This window comes from Haliaeetus albicilla, chromosome 5 (assembly GCF_947461875.1).
Source record: "Haliaeetus albicilla chromosome 5, bHalAlb1.1, whole genome shotgun sequence".
Lineage (NCBI taxonomy): Eukaryota > Metazoa > Chordata > Aves > Accipitriformes > Accipitridae > Haliaeetus > Haliaeetus albicilla.
Genome location: NC_091487.1, coordinates 38547145 through 38570819, shown reverse-complemented (window position 1 = coordinate 38570819; position 23675 = coordinate 38547145). Strand labels below are relative to the sequence as shown.

The window sequence follows — 23675 nt, the reverse complement described above, 5'->3', positions numbered from 1 at the left end:
CACCTTCTCGCCGGGTGTTTCGTAGACACTTGACCTTTGGGATCTTGGTAAGGAGCTGGCAGTCCTCAGCTTAGGAAAGGCAAAAAAACCATTTGGCACACATGCATGAATTATTTGGCTTCAACAAAAAGCTCCAATTAACTGTTCTCCTGCTTCTCCATGGGAGGGGAAATTCTGCTTTCACTTAACTTCACATTAATCAGCCTGATGGCCTTAATCCTGTTGTCTAAAGAGTACACAGAAGAGCACTGCTTGCTTGCTGTCCTCCTCAGACAGCTGAGCCTGTGTTTCCTGATACTCTGAGCAGCCAGACCTTCGCCCTCCCGTGCTCAGCGTTTCACAAGAACAACGGGGCATGCGCTGGCAGCGTGGCACCGAGCACTGATGAAACAGAGGGACCGCAGGAAGCCAGGGCTGCAAATCACCAAAGTGCCAAGTAAAAGCGAGTCCTGTCATATAAAGTGATCTCATCGGCTCTCTTTGCCTTCAGCGGCTCATCTGGGCATTTCCCACCATTTGTTCTCGAGGCAGTTTCTGCTTGCTTTTATTTAATAAAGGCCACGGGGATATGACCCGCTTCCTTGGAGACACCATTACATTAACACATGGATGCATAACTGAGGGCTTTGCTGGCAGCTTCCCAGAAGCTTGTGGCATCCCTCATTTACATTGCCCAGGGAAGATGACGGTGAGGAACAGCTACCAGCTCCAGCCCAGGTGTACCAATGAGCACTGGGTCTTTAGTTCTCTATTATCCTCTCTCTATTCCTGCTCTAGTAGAGGTCATAGGAATAACAATTTATAACTTGCTCTTTTTCCTTGCTCCACCAAGTTCACCCCAGTTTCCATGTTTATTCCATGTTCCTTTCCATGTCTTACACCCCCCCTTTCCCACTGTCATCCTCCCACAGACTGAGCGCTCTGGGGAGAACACAAAGGCCATTAGCCAAAGTGCATCTCTTGGCATGTTTCTGTGCAAACATTTCCATTCTCAAGGATACCTGCAATCTGAAATACCGGTCTTGTGTGGGCACTTTGGCAGCTGCTACAGCATCCAAGTGAAGTGGCAGGTGCTCTTAATTACAGAGCATCAAGATTTTGCTGGACATCTGCTACAAGGGAAGGCAACACTCTCATCTTGCCCAAGTCACAACTTCAGGTATGAGAAACCTTATTAAGTCATCCACTTTCTGGGAGTGGTGCACATCACTCTGACTGTAACTACTTGCCAGAGCTGACAGACTCTCTGTATCTTTGGAGAAACCAAGGCGGATATTAAAGCAGAGTGAGACCTCAAACATGTGCTAAAGTGCCTCCATACAGGTGCCTCAGGGGAGTAGCTGTATTCACAAATATCCAACTGCCAGTGAAAAAATGAGAGCTGTCATAGGATGGAGCTTTTTAAAAATCTTTCTATTTACCTAGGAGCCTAAATGGGAGTTTCTGGTTGAGCCCTGTGCAGGACAGGTACCAGAAATCCATCAGTGTTGATCCAGAACACTTTGGCCATTGAGAATTGACTTTTTAGGTGCTAAATGTGGAACACTCTAGGATTGTCTGTTGGAAGTGCTCAGAAACACTCAACTCCAACAGCTGGGCACAGTTCAGTCCTTATCCAAATCACACTCTAAGGCCCTTGGAAACTTAAATCCCTAATCTCTACATCTACCTTTAAAATTTTTTTTTGGCCAAAGCTATATAAGTATTTAGCTGCAAAATCAAAAGAGCAATGCTTCCTTACCTCAGCAGGCCAAGGTGGGCATTCTCAGCTATCTGTAAAGTGTTCTGAAGGAGTAATTATCAATTATTACAAGTCGCACACAACTAGATTGTCCTCGAATCTAGCGCACATCATGGGAGAAGCAAGAAGTCTCCTGTCCCCACCACCTCTACACTACATACATAACTACTACATAAGAGCCAAGAGCAAGAGCAACTGTACAGATGGAAAGAGTCCATAGCCTCCAGTCTGCAGGTCTGGTGGGACTCCTGCAGAAGACACTCCACCGCTGTGCCAAGCTGCAGGAGAAGGTATGGCACTGCCCAAAGCAATAATCCTTTCACGGCCTCCCACAGGGACACCTGGGATCCCAGGCACATGGAGGCAGGCAGACAGTCTCGCCCCAGTCTACTTGCAGGACCCCAGGCAGCAATTTTCTGGAGGCTCCATTGCGTCCTCGTGCTCTCTCTTGGTTTGTAACTACCCACTCTGCTCACGCACACCATTGCTACGTACATATCTGTGCTAAACAGCTCACAAAATGGTGCATAATGAAACTAGACAGAGATCTCTGGCAACCTGGCCAAAACTGCCAAGCTGACAGAAAGGGAAGACCCAATGGAAAGGGAAAAAAAAAGGAAGAAGCTCTGGCCTCTGCCATGCATGGACATAAAACACAGAAAAACTTCCTCCCTTTTCTTTTTCTCTTGCATACAGACAAGAGGGAATCTCTGTGAGGGAGGGGGACTGAACACAGCAATCAAAAAGAGACACAAGAGAAGGGAAGAAGCAAGTGCAAGGGAAATAGGTCCATACTTACGATCTGAGCTGAAGTCATCTACCAAAATGATCTCCTGGATGAGGCTGGGAGGCGTGCGGTTCAGGACACTGCAGGGACCCAGGGAGGAAAAAGACAATCTTTGTGAGCTGCCGTAATAATGACGATGGTAGGACTGATATGAATCTGCTATGCTATGCATTAGAGCAGGAATACCAAACTCCAGTAATGTGGAAGAGGTAACCTTACCCTTGTACCAGGGCTCACTGACAGGAGCCAAACTGCAAGCAAGAATATCCCAGAGAGCTATAGTATCTCAGCCAGACCTTACAAGGACCCACAGCTAGGAAGCTGACTGCAGGACTTACCTGGAGGCAGCTAGCAAAGGATGCTGCAGCATGCTCTCTGCCTCTAAATAGAGCGGCAATGAGGAGAGCATCACCTGCCCCAAGGCAGCCAGGAGGCAGTTCCCATCTGCCAGGCTCCGGGCAAAGCTCATCACTGCCGGGAAGCAGAAAGAGAGCTGCCACTTTCCCCAGCAAGGAGCTCTGTCTCAATGCCACGATAAGGCCTGCTGGGGCTTTCTTGCGATTCCCTTCTTTGGGAGGAAGGCAATTTGCTTTGGCAATATTCTGGATTTGGATATTTTTTTTTCTTCCTCTTTTTCTTGTTATTTGTCTTTCTTTCAAACCAGCCTCACACTTGCTGAGAGCATCCCCCTCTCCTCAGGCTGGTTGCACCATGCCCCACAATACCCTCAGGACTGCAGTGGGTTTGCGTCTGCAGGCCACAGGGGCTTTCACACACAAGGAGAAGGGATAAAAGCCTCTGCCCTCCTCAGAGGTCAATGCACTCTGGTACCCTGGAGTCAGAACAGTTTGATTCTGACCTCTTTGTCCCTCTCATTTGTTTCAAATGCTTGAACTAATTTTCCATGACCTTCTTCAAGCCCCTCCCCTGGCTTTACTACAATCACTCAGCATATTCCCCCTTCGAGCCTCTTTCAATGCCTCTACGCACAGGCAGGTCCTCACTGCCTTCAACAAGATCACTCAGTAACACTTAGGCACCCCAATGAAGAGGACAGTTATGCAAACTTAATACTAAAAACAGAGGTAAACACTGTCCTAGTTCTAGCAACCTGTCCCATTTCAGTGGCACCCGCTCTTCTGATTTCAGCAATTCTGGAGAAAGATTGTTGGCTTTTTTTCTTTTTTTTTTTTCCTTTTTTGTTTTATACAGGAAACACACAACAAGAGTAATCCCATACTCCCAGGAACGGAGCTGTAGAGAAATAAATTACCATCTTGCTAAGCAGCATCACTGATGGCTTTGCATAGAGAGCCAAAGTTTCCTCAGTTTGGGAGAGTTTTCTGCTGTTTCACACAGCAAAATCCTGACTGCTCTGCTGCTCAGTATCACATCCCACTCTATTTCAGATTTACGCTGCTTCATATGTCTCTGAGAGTATTTGTATTTTGAGCTTATATGTCCCTAGATGACTGAGCTTGCATTTTTCAAAGCTGAATCTCATTTGCTTCTCTTGGCTCATACCTCTCTGGATCCTTTAGCATGGTGGGGTGGGAGGTGGGGGATGTTCCTCTTTGCATTTGTAAGTGCAGCTTCTCCCAGCATAGCTGTCATCTGCATATTTCACAGACAGGGTTGCCTTGCGCTGAAATTCTTGTCTGTGCAAACTCAATGCAAAACATAACCGATCCAGACAGGCTGCATCCTGCAGTATAATGGCTGTAAAATGGTATTCTACACTTTCTCCCACTAGCCTGACTATAAGTAATGCTCACATTTTCTCCACAACTTTCAGGCCTTCCAACTCAACATAACTGGGAAAAAAAAAAAAGCACTTTGTTCTCTCTTCCTCACCTGTCCACTGATTCCCCAGTAGCAAGAAAACACTCCTCGAGGAGTTCTTAGCTTACTGTTCAATGCCCAGTTCTTCTCTTAGCTCTGTAATAATTTGCTGTGGATCCTTGGGAAAGGTACTTAATCTTCTTTGCACTTTGTCTTGCCTGTCTTTTTAACAAGGAACACAGTAATCCTAGTATTTCTCTTCAGTGAGGTGCCAAGACTGGCATGACAATCAATTACTTTTAGGCACAAAATGTATTATTAGGATTCCAAAATCCAAATGACAACTGCCTTTCACAGCAGAAACACAGACTGTTCTCCCTTCATCTCATGGATTCCCTACCTCCTTTGTCTTTTCTCACAGCTTCCTTCTTTCAGTATCAGTGTCCTTACTCTGCTGCATGACACCACATCAGCATTGCCAATGAGTTTCTCTCCTCTGCTGATATGTCCATCCCACATCAGCTCACAGATAATCTCGTTTATTCCAGATGTTAGCAGAGGAGCATCTTTTTTTCCTTTGCTCTAAAATAATCTCCTCTTTTGCCATTATTTAAATTGTCATTGTAATGAGTTGCTATACCAAATGCTCTAGCATTGCAACAGCATGTCATGGTTTAACCACAGCCAGTAACTAAGCACCACGCAGCTGCTCACTCACCCCACACCCCAGTGGGACGAGGGAGAGAATTGGAAGGAAAAAGGTAAAACTTGTGGGTTGAGATAAGAACAGTTTAATAGAACGGAAAGGAAGAAACTAATAATGATAATAATAACAATAATAAAATGACAATAATAATAATAAAAGGATTGGAATATACAAAATAAGTGATGCACAATGCAATTGCTCACCACCTGCTGACCGATGCTCAGTCAGTTCCCGAGCAGCCATCTGCCCCCCAGGCCAACTCCCCCCAGTTTATATACTGGGCATGACAACACATGGTATGGAATATCCCTTTGGCCAGTTTGGGTCAGCTGCTCTGGCTATGTCCCCTCCCAAACTTCTTGTGCCATGAGAAGCTGAAAAATCCTTGACTTTTAGTCTAAACGCTACTTAGCAACAACTGAAAACATCAGTGTGTTATCAACATTCTTCTCATACTGAATCCAAGACATCATACTATACCAGCTACTCAGAAGAAAATTAACTCTGTCCTAGCTGAAACCAGGACACAGCATCCTTTTAATCAGAATTTATACAGGCTCTCTGCATAGGCACTGAACCACTGACAGCTGTTCAAGTCCATTGACTTAAGGCCTGACTATTCACCTTTACATTTCCACCAAAACCAAGTAGTCCCTGCAATACTGCCTGAAATCCGAAATAAAGAGAAAGAAAGGGACCAGACAACAAAGCAGTTGATTTTCCCTTCTGCAATAATGGTCACTGCAGCAGAAGTGATGGTATCGCTTAATGACTAATCAGGCACAGACATCAATCACGCAAAGTGCCTTTTGAGTGACAGTTATTTCTGAAGGAGAACAGGATGACAAACAAGTAACTGGTTTAAGAGTGACAGCTATGTCCTGCTGAAGAAGAGATATCATGCAGGCAAGCAGCTCTTGACTGACACACATCTCCTGCAGGACCACGCATGCCAGCAATGAGCCATTCGAACTGGCATGTTCACAGGTTCTGTTGGATAGCCCATTTCCCTTTTTTTTTTTTCCCTACTCCCCTTCTTAGTCTCTTGCTGGATATTTTTAACCAGTTGTCTCCCTCTACACTGAAAACAAATGAACAAAATTTGTTGGAAGGACTCCCTGCATGGGACCAGTAGGATTTGGGGCAGCATAGCCTACTGGAGCACTGGCGTGGTCCCTCTGGCAGCTTGCAGGCTGGGCAGCAGGTCCAGCTGCCTGTTGCCTTTATCTAGGGCAGAGGAGGAAAATGGCTGGAGCCCACAGCAGCAGGCAGGCACTCAGCCCATGCTGCTTCTGGGGACCAGGAGGGTGTAAAGGGAACTAGGCCTTAACCCTCATTGTTTCTAAGACTGTTCATATCAGACATATAACTAATGATTAGAGATTGGTTTAGATGTGATTAATAGAATGCAGGTGCTTATAAAACAATATGCATAAGCTGCTTATTTGTCCCACGTGTAGCCCTCACCGTGGCTGGCTTAAAACCCAGTGAAGCTGAATCAACAGAAAAAGGATCATACATCTTAGACCTAAGACATAAGAATAGATAAGAGTAAGTGATTAACTTTAGAGTAAGATGAATTAATAGAATAACCTGAGTGATTTTCAGAAATTCAAAGGTGATCTTTGATGTGTAAGAAGATAAGCGACTGTGGTGACCGGAGACCTTCTGCCTATGACCACTAACTTCAGAAGAACCAGGGCAAGACAATAAGAATCAGTCAAGACAGGAAAATGTATTGGACTTTTGAAACCACTGGAGAATAGAGAACTGAGAGTTCGTGGAAAAACACCAAGAACACCAAGAACTTCTTTTGACCAATCATCAATTGTGTATTGTTTTGTAAAATCGTATATATATAGAAGGCATTTTTGAGTTATTTTTTGCCATTCACTGTGGTGGTGGCCCAATTCTTGAGTTGTTAATAAAACAAACCTAGAGAAACCCATGACTGGAAATTCTTTAGCAGAGGGACAAGCGACAGGGTGCTGGAGGGAAGAAGTTATTCCTCCCCACAGTCACTCCTCTATTTCCCCCTCTCCCTCAAACACAAACATTTCTCCCATCCTCAAGTGGCAATAACAGCACATCACTCCCATTGCTTCCACCCAGCAGCAGAGATCCCAAGGGCAGCAGGGAGAGCTTGGCAACTGCTGAGCTGCCAGATGTGCTTGTGCGAGTCCCTGTCTACACACATGCAGGTGGGTTTAGCAAGAAGGGTCTGCAGATCAGGATCTGGCCCCTACAGCTGCCATGTTTAGATCACCCTGAAATAAACCGTCTCATCCCTGGGTCACTTCCCAAGACCTTTTGGTACCAGCATTGCCACTTAGCTGAGTTACCTTGCAGAGCTGTCAGAATAACACAGTAAGACACTATCTGGCTTAGGGGAGCACATTTAGGCTCTCTATAGTTTTAATTTAAGATCAGTTCAATCCCAGTACCATTTCCATATATTTCTTCCTAGAATTTCCCAAGGTTTCACAGCTGATTTTTGAGTGCCTAAATTTAGGCACTCAACAGCCAGGCTTGTAAAGATCTCAGGTATGAAAACTTCAACTGGTAGTACATGTTCTACTTGCCTCTAAAAAAGTTTTCAGCCATAGAAAATTTTGCTCTCAGTGCTGCTTATTTCCATCAGTTGTCTTCTTCCACCCCCGCTTCTCTTATAGCATCCCCATAGTGTAATTATGATAACTAAACTTGGGAAAAGGTCCATAATAACAGTGGAATCATATTTAACTTTCACCAGGTGCCTCTCAAATGGTTAATTCAAACTGTCTAAATACTCATGCTCTACCTGGCTTAAGAAAGCTCTTATGGATATAGAAATGATGACAGGCTGCAAGCCTGACTAGTCAGCAGGTAAGCAGGCAGTGCAATTTTATGCCTCCTGTTGCTTAATATCACTGTGGTCCTCTGCAGATTCACAGCCAGGTCATAAACCAAACAGAACAGAACAGTCCTGTCCCTTTGATACTTGACTTATCCCAAAGTGCTGCAAGGTAATTACATAGTATTTGGTGCCCTGACTGTGTGACAGAATTGAGTGACAATTATACTCACAGCAGTAACTCAGCCTGGCACGATGCACTTTGCTGAAAGACAGGACTCTCAGGTTACAGAAAAGGCCTTGAAGAGCACCCTGAAATCTTCAACTCCCTCTATAACATCAGTGTCAACCTGGAAGTGGGACTTAGCTCTATGCCTCTTCTAATAGTGCAGCCATGACCTGAACCTTCACCTCTGTCTATGGTTGTCAAACCTCCCATGCCTCACAGACAAGGCTACTAGCCAATGCTTGGTTGCGTGACGCTGCAAATACTGTAGAGCCCAAGAAGAATTCATCCTTCGGGATCCCTTGTCAGGCAGGGATAAATCATGGACACTTCTGACATTTGATGTAAGCAAGAAGTAAATCAATCACATGCACTGGCTGTAAACCATCTGGCAATGAAGATTCCAGCTGTAGCCAGAGGTCTGGGAGGAAATGCCACCCACCCCACCATTCACAGCAGAGTACAGCCAGTTCCTCACAAGAGCACTCCTCCAGTGGCAGCAGGATTGCAGGGACCAATTTGAACAGATGGGTCATCCATTTTTCAAGGTCTTTGTGGGGCGCTCTGGGTTGCTGGAGACCACAGCTGAGAGGCTGGTAATCCCACATCTTGAGTGCTGTGTCCAGTTCTGGGCTTCCCAGGACAAGAAAAAGTGGGACATGCTGAAGCAGGTCCATTGAAGGACCACTAAGATAATTAAGGGACTGGAGTATCAGATGTATGAGGTGAGGTTGAAAGAGCTGGGGTTGTTTAGCCTTGAGAAGAGGATGCTCAGAGAGGTTGCAGAGTCCGCATCCTTGGAAATACTAAAAACTGACCAGGCACAGCCCTGAGCAACCCACTCCAGTTGACCTTGCTTTGAGCAAGCCTGCCCTGTTAATGCCTGGCAACACTCACCTGCTCATTAGTACACAACACCTCCATAGGATCTGGACATCAGTTTCTCTCTCTATGCGTTACTGCTGCTCTGAATGTCATCTTCTCTTCATTTTAACTGTCATGGCATCTGGCTATCTGATGGGCTGCCTTGAGATTTTCTTAAGGATCCTACTACCATGGTTTCTGAGCACCTAACCATTTATTGTCTGACCTATGATGTAATTGGCAGAAATCTCCTCCCGTTACCCTAGCAGCACTGTGGTCCCAAACAAATCTGCTCATTTTCTGAACAGTGGCCCTGTAGAACTCATTTTATAGTTCAAATGAAAAGGAAATGATAGAGGTAAAAAGGCAAAATGTGTTAATGCAATATATACAGGTCTCTGGAAACACAGTAGCACCAAACCTGGCAGACAGAAACCAGCCTTCTAGCCATGAGGCTAACTTGAAAAAGCCTGTTATTTATTCACAAAGCACATTTCTCCAAGCCCACAGGATCTGTCAGGGGAAGAAGCGGTGATGATGAATAATGCATTCCTGTTAGTGATACCATCAGCTCAACCTTCCACAAGACTTTGAGTTCATCACCTTCTGCTTGAAAGACTTGCAGGCTGTGCCCACTGCCCTCAGTGAGCCAGCCCCAGCTCCTGTAACACATGCCCTAGCAGGGAGCTGGCTGCTTATTCCCATTTATGGAACACAGTCCTTCCCAAGCCCCATCCATCAGTTGCATCTAGCAACACACAGTGTCCCCTTTGTTCCCCCCTCACTCTTCCAAACCAAGCTCATAAAGACTGTTCCCACCTGCAGATGCAGGCCTAGCAGCCCTTTTCCTGCTGCTAATGATTCCCACCACAGGGCCTATATAGTGGCTAACTGCAGATATGCTCTGTCTTTGAAGATACGCCCACACTACCAATCCAAGCCCCTGACCTGTGCTAGTGGGCCAGCTCAAGGGCAGATCACAAGCACTTGGGGGACTGCAGCCACCCTCCTTGTCTAACTGCTGGAAAATGCCTAACCCTCCACCAGTGCCCTTCCAGGCACCATCGTTTGGGCCCAGCACCCCTTGCTGAACCCACCTCTTCACCGTGCGGAGCAGGGTAGAGCGTGCCTCATTGTGGAAGGTGATGATGAGGCTGGTAGCTGGCAAGTCTGTGTCATAGCGTACAGAGGTGCACCTGCAACACAGGAGAGCAGAAGTGTAAGCCAAACATCACCCACTGCAGCAATGTACCTAGAATTTCTAAAGGAGAAGAGAATAATATGCTAAAATCAGAAACAGCACAGTTGAGCTGCAGCAAGGGAGGCCTCAGCAGCCCCTGCACCAAGGTTGGCAGAGCTTAAAAAGAACTCTGTGTTTTGAAAGGCAAAGTTTTGAGGCTGTGATACTATCATGGTTTAACCCCAGCCAGCAACTAAGCACCATGCAGCTGCTCACTCACTCCCCCCAACCTTGTGGGATAGGAGACAGAATCGGGAAAAAAAAAGTAAAACTCGTGGGTTGAGATAAGAATAGTTTAATAAAACAGAAAGGAAGAAACTAACAATGATAATAATAACAATAACAAAATGACAATAATAATAATAAAAAAAGGATTGGAATATACAAGTGATGCACAATGCAATTGCTCACCACCCGCCGACAGACACCCAGCTAGTTCCTGAGCAGTGATCCCTGCCAGCCCCACTCCCCCCAGTTTATGTACTGGGCATGATGTCACACAGTATGGAATACCTCTTTGGCCAGTTTGGGTCAGCTGTCCTAGCTGTGTCCTCTCCCAACTTCTTGTGCCCCTCCAGCCTTCTTGCTGACTGGGCATGAGAAGCTGAAAAATCCTTGACTTGGTATAAACACTACTTAGCAACAACTGAAAACATCAGTGTGTTATCAACGTTCTTCTCATACTGAACCCAAAACATAGCACTACACCAGCTGCTAGGAAGACAATTAGCTCTATCACAGCTGAAACCAGGACAGATACCTAAATTCACGATGCTGAATGCTGAGGAGGGCACGTGGGTTTTATGGGGAACAAAGTTTCAACATCGCGGACTCTAGTCCCTGGATTTGCCTGTGATTCATGCAAAATCTTGTTTATTCATGCATAGGACACGCACATGCTAAGGATGCATGGAGCTGGTACACCCAGGCACTGCTGTATGAAGCACTTCAAACTCTTTGGACATTGGGCTTTACAGAAAGGAAAACACTAGCTAGTGCTGTGATCTGCATCAGGGAGCTGCTGAGGTTCAACACGAATACCTCAGCTGGCAATGGAAAGCAATTCCTCCCATCTGACTTTGTAATGTTAGGTACATACATTCATTCCCATATTCAGAACCAAGCACTAACTCAAGATCAGCTTGCACCAGGGCTGCTCATACCCTGTGGAGAACAAGGATTCTTGGACAACAACTCACAGATGTGAATCCTGGATCCAATTCTGGCAGATACTAGGAATGGCAGATTTGGGCTGATCCGATCCTCCAGAGTGTCTGCCGCCTTAACTTCCAGTCAGTGTCAAACAGCAGTCAGTCTGCACTAATTCCCTGCCCCATCAAGAGCCTGCACTTGAAATTGTGGCCTAGTGTTTTTAACAACTCAAGGTCACACATAGACTGAATCCATCCCAGGAGAGAATACAATTCAATTCTTACAGCCACTACTTGTACTTCCACATTTACTTACTATTCTGCTATGGCTATTACTAAACTGTTACTGTTTTTATCATCACACTCAATCCTACTGGTTTATGACTTTTTCATTGCAGTATTTTATTAAGGGGACAGCAGCATCTTACAGCAATTTTCAAACATATAAAGAAACCTTGATAAAGACTAAAATGGAAAACCTGAGACCAGACAAGAGACGTACCACATTTATTATTGTTTCAAAATAACTCCATGATGTAATGGATATAAAATGTATTAAGGCATCAGGAAGTGGAAAAGCAGAAGAGGTTTCTGTGTGTTATTTGGGAAGTCTTCCCAAGCTCTCAGCACTATTACAGCATCACAGAGGACAAGGACAAAGTCTGTGCTTGCAAATTGGCCCTCTCTTTGCTTTGGATCAAAAAAACAGCTACACGCTAGGTCAGAAGGAGCTTGTAGGATGTGGAGTCAAGTATGTCCAAGCTTCTGCTTGGGTGCCTGAAGAAAAAGTGACATGTTAGCGACCTATTGACCCCGCGCTCCTTAAACGGGGAGCCAGGTTCATTTCTGACACAAGGATGGGCTTTCCTCAAACCACAATCTAACTTGTATCAGCTGAAATAAGTCCTCATCCTAAGTTGCCATCCCAGCAACCATTCCAATATTGTTACGAGACAAGGTACTCAAACACAGCTCCCTTATTCCCAAACTGCCACCCCTGCAAAGGGGAGGAACATGGAAATAGGTTTATCTGCTCTAATTATACACTACTTTGGACTCCCCATTGCTGAAGGGAATCCTTGCAAAGCTGGGACTGAAATGGCCATACATTTCCGGGGAATCACATATATGTTGTTCTTCAGACTGAAGTGCATAGATGAGGCTTTTCACAAAAAGCATGCTCTGTGTGTTACCACAGATCAAAATAAACAATAATTCATCTTTGAAGTGAGCTGGTTTTAGGCCAGAACATGACAGCAGATTAACAGAAAACAGCAATTCTGCATGGCAGGGAGACTTGTCAGTAACGCAGGGCATGGGACCGCTGCCTCCAAGTCACTAGGAAGCCAATCCTGACTACTATGCTGGGGAACAGGAGCACAAGACTTTGATCTCACAACCAAGGTTCTGACTGCTTGCATGCACAAAGCACCCTGATGGCTTGTCAGTGCTGGCAGGCTCACAAATCTCCATGTCTCCTGACATCCCTTTTGCAGTTTCAATCAAGTTAGATGCCTTCTTTCCTGTTTCCAGCAGCTTTGAAGTGTTGCTTTGCAATCCTAGGTAGGGTCTAGGTTCCAGCTCAGATAGACAAGCATTTCAGACATGGTTAGTTTCCTTCTGTTTTTTATCCATTGAAGTAGGCTGTTTTACACTACCCTATCACTATCAAACCTGCAGTTTTCACAGCACAACATTATCTTTTTGTACTCCAGAAACTACAAAATAGTTACCTTAGCACTACTAGCAATTTAAGGATGAGTTTAGTCAGCAAAATAAATTCACTCCCAGTGAAACAAGGACAGAACGATGAGCACTTTGCAAGCCATGAAATACTCACTATATTCACATGTTAGTTTCATCCCCACTCCAGCAGCCTTCATCCAAACCTTAATGCTCAGGCTGGAAAGAAGGCACCAAACCAGCTTCAGGCAGCCAGGGCACAGCAGGTGAGGAACACCAGAGTAAAGCAGGCTGTAACAATGGTGTGCCTTGCAGTCAGGACAGAGGGTTGCTGAGAGAAGCCATGAGTGTGAGGGGAGTTGCGCAAAAAACAACTGGCAGGTGAGCAATTTGAGCTGCAATGGAGGGGCTGTGCTGAAAAAAACAAGATGATGCTAGCACCTGAGAGAAGAGATGCTAGAAAAGCAACAAGCTGGGGCCAAATTAGTCAAGGGTCTCTGCGCATTTGAGACCTTTCCAGATTAACCACGAAATACAGTGGAGTAACGGACTGACGCTAGCAAACAAAAACACAAACCATCCTTTGTCAACATTGCAGAACAACACAGGAGGGCAGTGGACTCCCCACACCAAGCAGCAGCCACGGCTTGGAGCAAGGGCTGCATTGTACCTGTAGTGCCTGGTGTCCCGAATGGGCCGATCGCTGCTGAGTTTGTCGCTCTCTAGCTGATTAAAAGCGTGCTGACGGTAGGGGTCTTCTCCAGCCTTCACCAGTTTTGAGGACAAGTAAGCCTTTTCGTCAAAACCCCTCCGGCTGTTCTTCTCTCCTTGGGGAGCCCTTGTCATCTAGAGCAGAGACAAATATCAGAGCATCAGGGAGAGCAGCCAACTCATGTTTAGACACAGGTAATAAGTTCAGACATGCGTACACTAAGGCAGGTTGTTTGCCATACATCTGGAAGCGGCTCAGGTATGGGAGAAGGCAGGACAGGCAAGGAAAGGAAAGCAGGAAACCCTCATAGATATGATGTTACAATTGCCTTCCAGGAAAACTGCAGGCCTCGCTATCCTTATTGACTAAGCTTGGGATGAAAGCTGCTGTTCCCAAGAGCACAGGCAGAGCCAAATTCCCTGTAGCACTTGTTAAGGCAGAACGTGTGAGACTGCAGGCATTTGGAAACCCTGCCAGGCAACGCAGGTTTGAGAGCAGCCTCCAGCCAATGCGGCTGAAACACAGTATTTTGAAGAAAAAGAGATTCAGCCTTTCGGCAATCGCTATTGCACAAACACAGAGGCAGCTGATTTAAAAGGTCCCCTGCTGTGCCTTGCTCTGCTTTGCCCAGTCTCACAGAAGTCTGTGATAAAGTTGGAAGTTGCACATGACTGTCCCCAGTCCCACACAGGAGCAAAAACACCTGGGCCATCCCTTTCCTCTCCTAATTTTCCTCTAGCTTTCCTAGGCCACAGGGTCAGTACAATACCAGCACCTGAAGACCATTCACTAGGGCCACTAGGAGGGAGGACAGGCACAGTTCTAGACCACGCAGAACACTTAGATACCAGATTTTGGTTGGAAACAATCTAGAAACTGTAAAATATTGGCTTATAAAGCAATCAGGATTGTTATACAATAAAAGTAGTTTAACAAATTGTCTACGGTAGCTGTTCAGTAGACCAAATCATGAAGAAGCCATAAAATGCTCCCAGCCTTGTACGAAGGAGTGCTGGAGCTCCCTAAAACTGCTGGAAAAGGCAGATTCTGGCACGTCCACATCTCATCCAAAGTGCTGGACAATCCCCAGATCTTGAGATCCTTCTGTGTAAAATAGTTTGGATACCCTCTAATACTAGGCTTGATCATGTTTCTCCTGCTATAAGGCTCCTTTTAGGAGCTTTAGAGGGCAAGAGACCAGGGACTGGTCCCCAATATCACACAGCATTTTGGTCGAGCCATCTTAATGGGTTGGGAAGCAACTCAAGACACCCAGCACCACAGCAAATTCCTTAAGCAGGAGAGAGCTTAGAAGAACAAACATGTCTGCACCTTTCTCTGAGAAGGGCTACCCTGCAGTGCAGACAGCCCTAGGAGAACCAGACAGCTGGGTAAGATGATGGCAAATGAAATTCAGCGTAGACAAGTGCAAGATAATGAACATTAGAAGAAACAAATTGAACTACTCATGCACATTGATGGATTTCAAATGAACCGTGACCACTTGGTCCGGTGCACTCAGTCCGCTGAGATGGGAAATATAGCAAATCGAGTGCACTGCAAATGGGACAGAGAAAACTGAAACCATCGTGAACACTGTTACACAAAATCAGTGACAGCTCAGCAGCCACAGCCAGAGTGCAAGTTTTGTCAAACTGGTCTCTGGAAGGAAGCTACCGGAGGATGAAGAGAAATTAAATGTTAGGAATATTCCATTTGGGGAGAAGATGAATGAATGAGAAAAGAAATGAAGGTGGCCCATATAATTATGCCTAATTCAGCCAAGGTCAGCCTGACGCTCAGATTTCCCTTTCTTACCATACAAGAACGAGGGAAGAGCCTTTTCATGGGGGGGGGGGGGGGGAAAAGCGCCACTATTCTCAACACAAAGAAACTTATTCAACCACTGCACAGCCAAGCTGCTGCGTATGGATTTGCCCTAGTGCAGGACAGGCCCCGGCACGCTTCGCCAGATAGGCCTGCCTCCATTTTGCCCCCCCCCGGCCGCGAGCGCCCCGCCGCCCCTCCGCGAGGGATGCCCGCCATCGTCCCCCTGCCGCCGCAGCACCGGCTGGGCACTCCGCTGGCTTAAGGCAACGGGTCAGTTTTCTGTACGGCTGGTTTCACTGCCTGCTGCCTAGACTCTCCCTTGAAGTCATACTTTCTGTACGATGAGGAAAATAATTACCCTCTAGAAATTGAAAGGTTTTCCTCCTTCGACTCATACTAGGAGTTCTGGCAAACCGAGCTTCCATTTCTTTTTTTCCTCTTGCCCTAGAACACAACACTGGTTTGTAGCAAAAGCCCGGCTTATCACCCGCCTCTAAATATTCTGCAGTCACTCGCTTTCCCTTCGCTACTTAACACCGTCTCCCCAAGCCCTGGAAAAGCAACAGCTGGTTTTGGTTTATATTGCCAGGAACGTCCTGCAAAACACTGGAAGTAGCAACGGGTCTTCAGGAGCCATTTTGTCAGGGCACCGCGAGGGCCAGGGACTCCCCATGGCGGAGCTCAGGGCAAGGCCTGGCAGCCAGGGACCATCCCCACCTCCCAGCCAGGAGTGGGGCAGCCGGGGGGCACCGGGGCAGCCCCAGCCCCAGGCATCGGGCACCTCGCTGGGGACAGGATGGGATGTGGGCCCACCGTGGCAGGCCCCATGGCCAGGCAGAACAAGGCTGTGGGGAGCTGGAGACGGGCCCTGCTGCGGCGTCGCTGGGGCAGGGGCTGAGAGCCCCTGGGGTCCTGCGCCATGGGCAGGGTGCAGGGACCCCCGGGGGGCAACAGGGTCCTGGGCCATGAGCAGGGCCGGGGGAGCCCTGGGGAGTGGGCAGGGACAGGAGGGCCCATTAGTGCCCTCAGGGCCATGACACATTTAAACTTGAACTATTAGGGGTAATTCCTCTAGACGCTATGGTTCTCACGTATCAAATTTTAAAAGTGGTAAAAGAGCACTGGGAATTAATTGTCAGTTAAGAATATTTCTCATTTTCATCTCCGCTGGTATCTCTTTGTGCTCTCTTCAAACAGAGAAAAGGGAAGGTTCAGGGGATGATAGCTCAGAGGGCCTAGCTTCAGCTTCCAGAAAGACAGCTAATCAACAAGTAACCTAACATGCGATCTGTGAGCACCAAGAAGATAACAAGATAATAAATAGGAGCCAACTGAGATTTGTCAAGACCACATCATGTCAGACCAACCTAATTTTCTCCTGTGTTGGAGTAATCAGTCTTAGGGGTGTGGAGAAGCAGGAGATAGATACATCATGACTTTGGTAAAGTTTTTAATAAGGGCTGGCAAAACATCATTAGCAAGCTAGAGAAATAATAGTCTAGATGAAACTACTACAGAATGGGTGAAACTGGTTGGAAAGCCACTGTCAGAGCAAAGGGGCTATGGTGAAAGCAGGTCTTAGGGGTTTGTTCTGGATCCAGCACTATTCAATATTTTCTTAAAAAGTACCTTGGATATTGAGACAGAGTATGTTTATCAAATCCATAGGAAATCTAGCAAAAATATCAGACACATTAGGGAACAGGATTAGAATTCAAAATTATCTCAACACATGGGGAAAAAAAAAATGTCTGAAAACAACAAATGCAATTCAATAAGGGCACTGCAGACCTCTACAGTTCATCAGGTCTGTGCTAATACAAAAGATGGCAGAAAGAGCAGGGTAGCAGCTCCTCAGAAAAGCCATCAATATTACAGCTCATTACAAACTACATACACAACAGGAAAGTCAGATTAAGACAGGAAACCAAACACTACCCTGAGTGGAGCCCGGACAGCTACAAACAAGCCTGGCAAAGCAAATGTAAAGCTTATCTTTAAGGACTGACTTGCTTTATCAGATTCTTCTCCTATAATATAGATGTTTAACTACAGGACATTTATCACTGTTAATTCAAAACATATTTGACAGGAGCAGCACAGGTTCTCTATGAAATAAGTAATCAGTCCCCTGCCAAACCCTCTGAGGAGGGCAGACTGATATCCACCCCCTCTTTCTTCTCCCTTCACATTAACACCCCTCACTTCAGGAAGAAGTCAATATAAGCACATATGAGCTTTGGGTATATTAAAGGCACAGAATGTACAGCTGAGTGCAGAGTCAAGACTTTTACCATATCAACAGGACAGTTCATACCCATAAGTTCTTTATGTAGTTACACACCCTGTATACCCATGCTTGAGGTTGGAACTACAAGTGGGAGTTAGGGGAGCAGAAGAGCCCCGTTCCTTCTGACTGACTGTCATGGTTTAACCCCAGCCAGCAACTAAGCACCACGCAGCCGCTTGCTCACTCCTCCCCTCCCAGTGGGATGGGGAGAAGAATCAAAAAAAAAAGAAGTAAAACTCGTGGATTGAGATAAGAATGGTTTAATAATTAAACTAAAATAAAATATGATAATAACAATATCATAACTGTAATGAAAAGGAAGATAACAAAAAAAAAAAGAGAGTAATAAAACCCAAGAAAAGACAAGTGAGGCACAATGAAATTGCTCACCACCGACGGATGCACAAGCAGCAATCCGCCCATCCCAGCTGACTCCCCCCAGTTTATATACTGAGCATGATGTTCTCTGGTATGGAATATCCTTTTGGCTAGTTCGGGTCACCTGTCCTGGCCATGCTCCCTCCCAGCTTGTTGTACTCCTGCTTGCTGGCAGAGCATGGGAAACAGAAAAATCCTTAACTTAGAATAAGCACTACTTAGCAACAACTCAAACATCAGTGTGTTATCAACATTATTCTCACACTAAATCCCAAACACACTGTACCAGCTACTAGAAAGAAAATTAACTGTATCCCAGCCAAAACCAGAACACTGATGCTCTTTGATAGAACAAAAATATTTGCTACATGAAAGCAGAAATAAAGATGAATAGGCAGTGGAAATGTGAGCGTCTAGACTAGGGATTAGCAAAGTAGTTTGCAGAAATCAAGGTTTGTCTCAAACATTGCTGAGACCTCCAACACAATTCACATACCACAATTTCAGGAAATACTGTAAACCTCCTAATCTCATTTCACCACTACTCATTTTCACATATGCTTTTCCCTTTCAGTGACAGAATTCACTGAGATGCTCTTCTGCTGTTGAAAGGATGTTCTTATTTGTGTTTTGACATGGTTCAAGAGACCAGAAATTATTTAAATAGTGAAATTAACTTTATAAGCAAGGGATTAAGGGAAAGAAATTAATGCCATGCACATCTATGAAAACTTGAGAGCCTCATTTCTTGATTAGCACAGTGATATTCCTCTAGGGCTCATCACTTGTGAAAGAGCAAGACTATAATACAGACAGTGCCATTCACCTCCATGCATTGTCACTGTCTGCCAACAGACACAGGCATACCAGCTCCAACATCGTGCAAACAGCCACTAAAACCAGAGCAGCTGAGGACTTCAGGGTCCCAAGATATTTTCTGGTAACAGCAAGCTTGGCCAAATTCAAAAAGGATAACCATACTACAGGTGCTATGAGGAATCATTACTTAACTAGAGTAAGATATGCAAAAGTCTCAAAGGCAAGTGCAATTAATCATTTTACAGTTACTGTGAAATTAGTCCAACAGCAGTTTTATATGACAGGACGTATACTTTGCAGCTCTTGCATATCTTTCTTACAAGTGTTTAGCACTAGTACAACAAATGGAGCAAGGGGCTGCCATGCTTCTCTCTTGTTTTAAGCCCATTTTCATGATTATGTCAGCTCTGTCAAATCCTGGGACAGAAAAGCATCAATCATCACAAGCCATCCCCAGTACATGTCCTTCCCTGGAAGAACTAACTGACCAGGAAGGTCTAACTGATGAATATGGACACAAAGCAAGCCAGGGAGTAACAACCTCGCCAAACCCTCCTCCCTCTCGAGGCTCCCCTTCGATTTATCCCGCTGCCACAGCCTCACATACTGCCACTACCATGACCTCCAACCCTGCCAGCACCTCCCTCCCACCAGCCCTGCAGGTCCAACCCCCCTCAGCAGAGTTTTCCCCTCTGAACTGGTTTAATGCCAGCTTCGACCCATTGCTGGCTGAGCAAATCCTCTTCCCTCAGAGCAAAGGTCAGGGCCAAGCCACCTCTATAAACCACAGTGGAGCTGCTGTGGCCCGCACAGCATGAAATTTTTCTCCGTGGGCTCACTCCACTTGCTCCATACACTGTCCCAGTGACCTGAAGACAAGTCCCAGAGAGGACAGGACAGCAGAGCACCACCACCAGCAATCAGATGCTCGGGAGCACAGCAGTGCTTGAGGATGCTACAGAGACAGGTGCTGCTCAGCTCTGTAAACCTTATGCTGGCACATGGATGGGCTACGAATGGCACAGAGCACAGAGAGGGCAGGACTGAGAGCTGCAGCAACTCCCAAGAAACTCCCAGGGAGCAAGCTACTCTCGATGGGCTGAACCTGCAAGATAGCGTCTCTTGAATGCCTGTTGCCGACAGCATTTGTTTCGGAGGGTGTGTTGTATTTCCAGTTGGGTTTAGGAGTCCCAGTGCACACATGGCTCTCATTATGTCTCATGAAATAGTCCGTATATGTCTCTGAAAAATTGCTCAAAATACTTTAAGAGAAAAGGCTGTGCCTGACAGCACTGGGCCTATTTTATTCATGCTTTAACTGTGTAAAACATTTTAAATGTGGTTTAGGAACCATGCTCTTATGGAACTCCTGTTATGAAACGTTAATAAAAATTACCACAGTTAAATAGAACCATCTCTGTTCTTTGAGAAGTGCAAGTGCTGACAGAGGAGCTCAGAGACAGATTTGAATGTTTTGTTTGTAGCTTGCACAAACTGGAGTAACACAAAGGAAGCAGTAAAAATACTTGAATTGATCAGCTCCCACAGCAGCTAATTGGTCACAAAAGATTTTCTACTGCCATCAACACTGGACAATCTTGAGGCCTGCTGCCAGTTCCAAACTGGGCTGGAGAGACCAGTGGTGGGCCCCCAGCAGAGGCTCATTTCTGTGCGCTCTGAGAAGATGCCACAGTTGCCAACTCACAGGGTTTCTCCAGGCCCTGTGACAGAGCTGTAGTTGCCAAGGGATGGTGGGAGTGAGAAGCAGGGAAAGTCTGCTGGGGCTTGCTTTCCAGCACTGCTGCTTGCCCAAGGTGCCTCTCCACCTCCCTATTCTTTTCCAGTGTCTCCTGGCATTTCTTGCCTTCTGTGGATGCAGAAGCAATTCTTTGCCAGCTCTGGAAGACTGCATCTCTGCTCTCTTCTGTTTCAGCCCTGTTTTAACCGTTTCTCTCCATCCCTGCCTCATGGCTAGGAAGTCATGGGATTCCACCAAACATTTTCTATTTCATTCTTCTCTTCTTCCCTCATAGTTTTACCAGAGATTGACAAGGAAAGTGTCCTCAAACATCTGGCCTGAAAAGGTGGAAATCCTGTATGAGAAAGGAGAAGCAATTCTTTTTCTGTGTTTGGTCTCCACAGCAATGTTCTCCCCACACCCATCAATTTTTGGATGCTACTTTCAGAGCCTGCTCCAAGAGACACAGAAGATGCACAGTGTTTTCCATGTTATTGCCTACGGTCTGGATGAAGTGAACATCACACTCTCCTATGACGTCTGTCACAAACAGACACTGGTTGTTAATGTGAAGAGTTTAGAAACGGGATGTTGCTGACTTACAGGTCACAACAGTGTGTTGATGGACAGGGCTTGGCCACTAACTGTCAAGCACACTTGCCATGGTTTGACAAGCTGGTCTTTTGGGCAGTTTTCGGGAAGAAAGTAGGCAACACAAGAGAGGAAAACACTGCAGGGGAAGGTTACAGGGGGAGCAGCAAAAAAAACCCCCAAGAGCAATTAAGTTACTACCTCTGTCTATCACAAGCGGTGGTTCTCCGATAGCTTCACACACCACTACCCTCATGCAACTTCTCAGCATATGGAAAGGTGGTGTCTGTCCTATCACAGTCCCAGCTCCTTGCTTTCATGTCTCAGAACTCACAATCCTGTTTCTAAGGCAGCTATGTGGCCTCTGCCTAATGATCCTACTTAGTCACCTCTTCAGTGGCTCTGTGGAGAATCATCCTCCTTGTGATATTTCATCCCGATCCTGCATGTCCTTGTCTACAAGAGGGAAGAGAAGGAAGCACATCTGGATCGCTTTGCCCAGGTCCCAAAGGTATGCAAAGCAGCATGGGTTGACAACTGGAGGACGGCCAAAAGTAACACACAGTGCACAAGCGCCAGCACTACAGCACACATCAGTCTCATTCATTTTGCAGACAGCAGCCCTAAAGAGCGTGGGGTACTTGCTGCCATGCTGGTTATATGAGCTCAGCATTACACTGCATGCAAACAACTCATTTCCACATGCAGTGACTGGCTTCAGCATGAACTAACCCCTCTCCGCCCCCATGTAGATTAGCAATCCATGCATAAATCATGCCAACTTGGATTCCCCTCTGAATACAGTCCTGATGTATATTCATTGTAGAATGATAACCTGAGAAGCTGAAATTTATTATACAACTTCACATGTGACAGGTGCACAATACTATCGGTTACCATGCTCTACTGCTGGCCAAGACGATATAACATATATAGAAATAACATATAGCAGAAGATGACTCCTATAAAGTATGTCGATCTTTGACCTAGCTACGTAATCCTGAATAGGCCTTGAGCAGTTAGCAAGGGCTGGATCCTACCAAGTTTTCTGGCCTAGCTGCCCAGAGGCAGGAATACATTGCCCATAACTGGAGGGAGGGGACATGATGCCCTGGGGCATCTTTCTAGTCTTTTGTTTTCGGGAGTGTTGAATAAAGCAAAGCAGTAGAAGCCAGAAGGGCTTCAAAGATAGATGCCCGAGGGCACTCTCTTCCAAACAGCTCTGAGGAAATGAGACCGCTCAGAACCATAAAAATCCTGACCCCAGATGAGGTGAAGCAGTTGCCAAGGCCTATTTCTTCCCTCAGTTTGAAGCCTAATGCACACAGATGTCCATTATACAAAATTGAAAAATTATATTACAATTTTTGTTTTTAATATATCTATGACATTCGCATACATTGATTTTGTATAAACACCCACATGTCCAGACACACATACATCTGGCTTCTATGTTGATTCAATCTTCATCTCACAATCCAGAGTAAAGCCATTTGTTGCCTGTTTGGCAAATTTTGTTGTGACACAAACACTGCCATTTTACTGATAGAAACCTTTATGCTTTTATATTTCTCTCCAGGAGAAAAACAATGTGGAGAAACCCCTGAAAAATAGTGAGGGGATGGTCATCAAAATTACTGAGTACCAGCACGGGAGAGGAGTGTGAGGTCTGTGGGGTTGTTCTTCCCTGAAACAGCACTTGTTTTCCAGGCACACCTCTCGCTATCCATAAATATCCATGACAACATCTGGTGCCAGGGAGAAGACAGACATGACAGTACACTATTTGAATACCTAAGGGACTAGGCAGTTCCCACCCACGCCAAAAAAGCAGCATTGTCAGAAAGAGATCCAATGGGTAGCTGGGGACACCGTGCCTCTGGGAAAGAAGGTTTTTTACAGAGAAACGATGGTCACATGGACATGAAGCTGTCTGCATTCAGACGTCTGTTTAGTATCACATAGCAAACCTCCTTAGCAAAAGCCATCTAGGTTACTTACTGTATATAGGAATACTGCTCTGCTAAAAGTTATACATACATACATATAACACAGGCTGTGAAAGTGTATTTTGAGGTCCTTCAGATTAAAAAAGGCACTATAGGAAGCTGCATTTTTTCTTTTGGAAAAATATCCTGGTCTTTGTAGACATTTAAATATTAAAGAATGCCCCGGGTTCCAAGTGATTCTGAATTATTAAACCAAAGAAGAAAAAGGAACACTGTTTTGTTATTTGTCTTCAAGTGTTAGACGCTCAATGGCCATTTAGGCATTACCTGAAGCCCGATTTATAGCATCTGTATC

The 23675-nt window shown here is 45.7% G+C and overlaps 1 protein-coding gene across 2 annotated transcripts in view; it reads right to left on the bottom strand.

The window, feature by feature from the left end:
• The window catches only part of GALNT16 (polypeptide N-acetylgalactosaminyltransferase 16), a 79212-nt gene that overhangs the window by 25892 nt on the left and 29645 nt on the right, over positions 1 to 23675 (bottom strand). For both annotated transcript variants that reach the window (XM_069784217.1, XM_069784218.1), the window contains 4 exons: positions 13684 to 13859; positions 10037 to 10135; positions 2541 to 2608; positions 4 to 69 (listed from right to left, as the gene is read on the bottom strand). In XM_069784217.1, coding sequence (XP_069640318.1) covers positions 4 to 69; positions 2541 to 2608; positions 10037 to 10135; positions 13684 to 13859 — 409 coding nt within the window. The remainder of the gene's footprint in view (positions 1 to 3; positions 70 to 2540; positions 2609 to 10036; positions 10136 to 13683; positions 13860 to 23675) is intronic.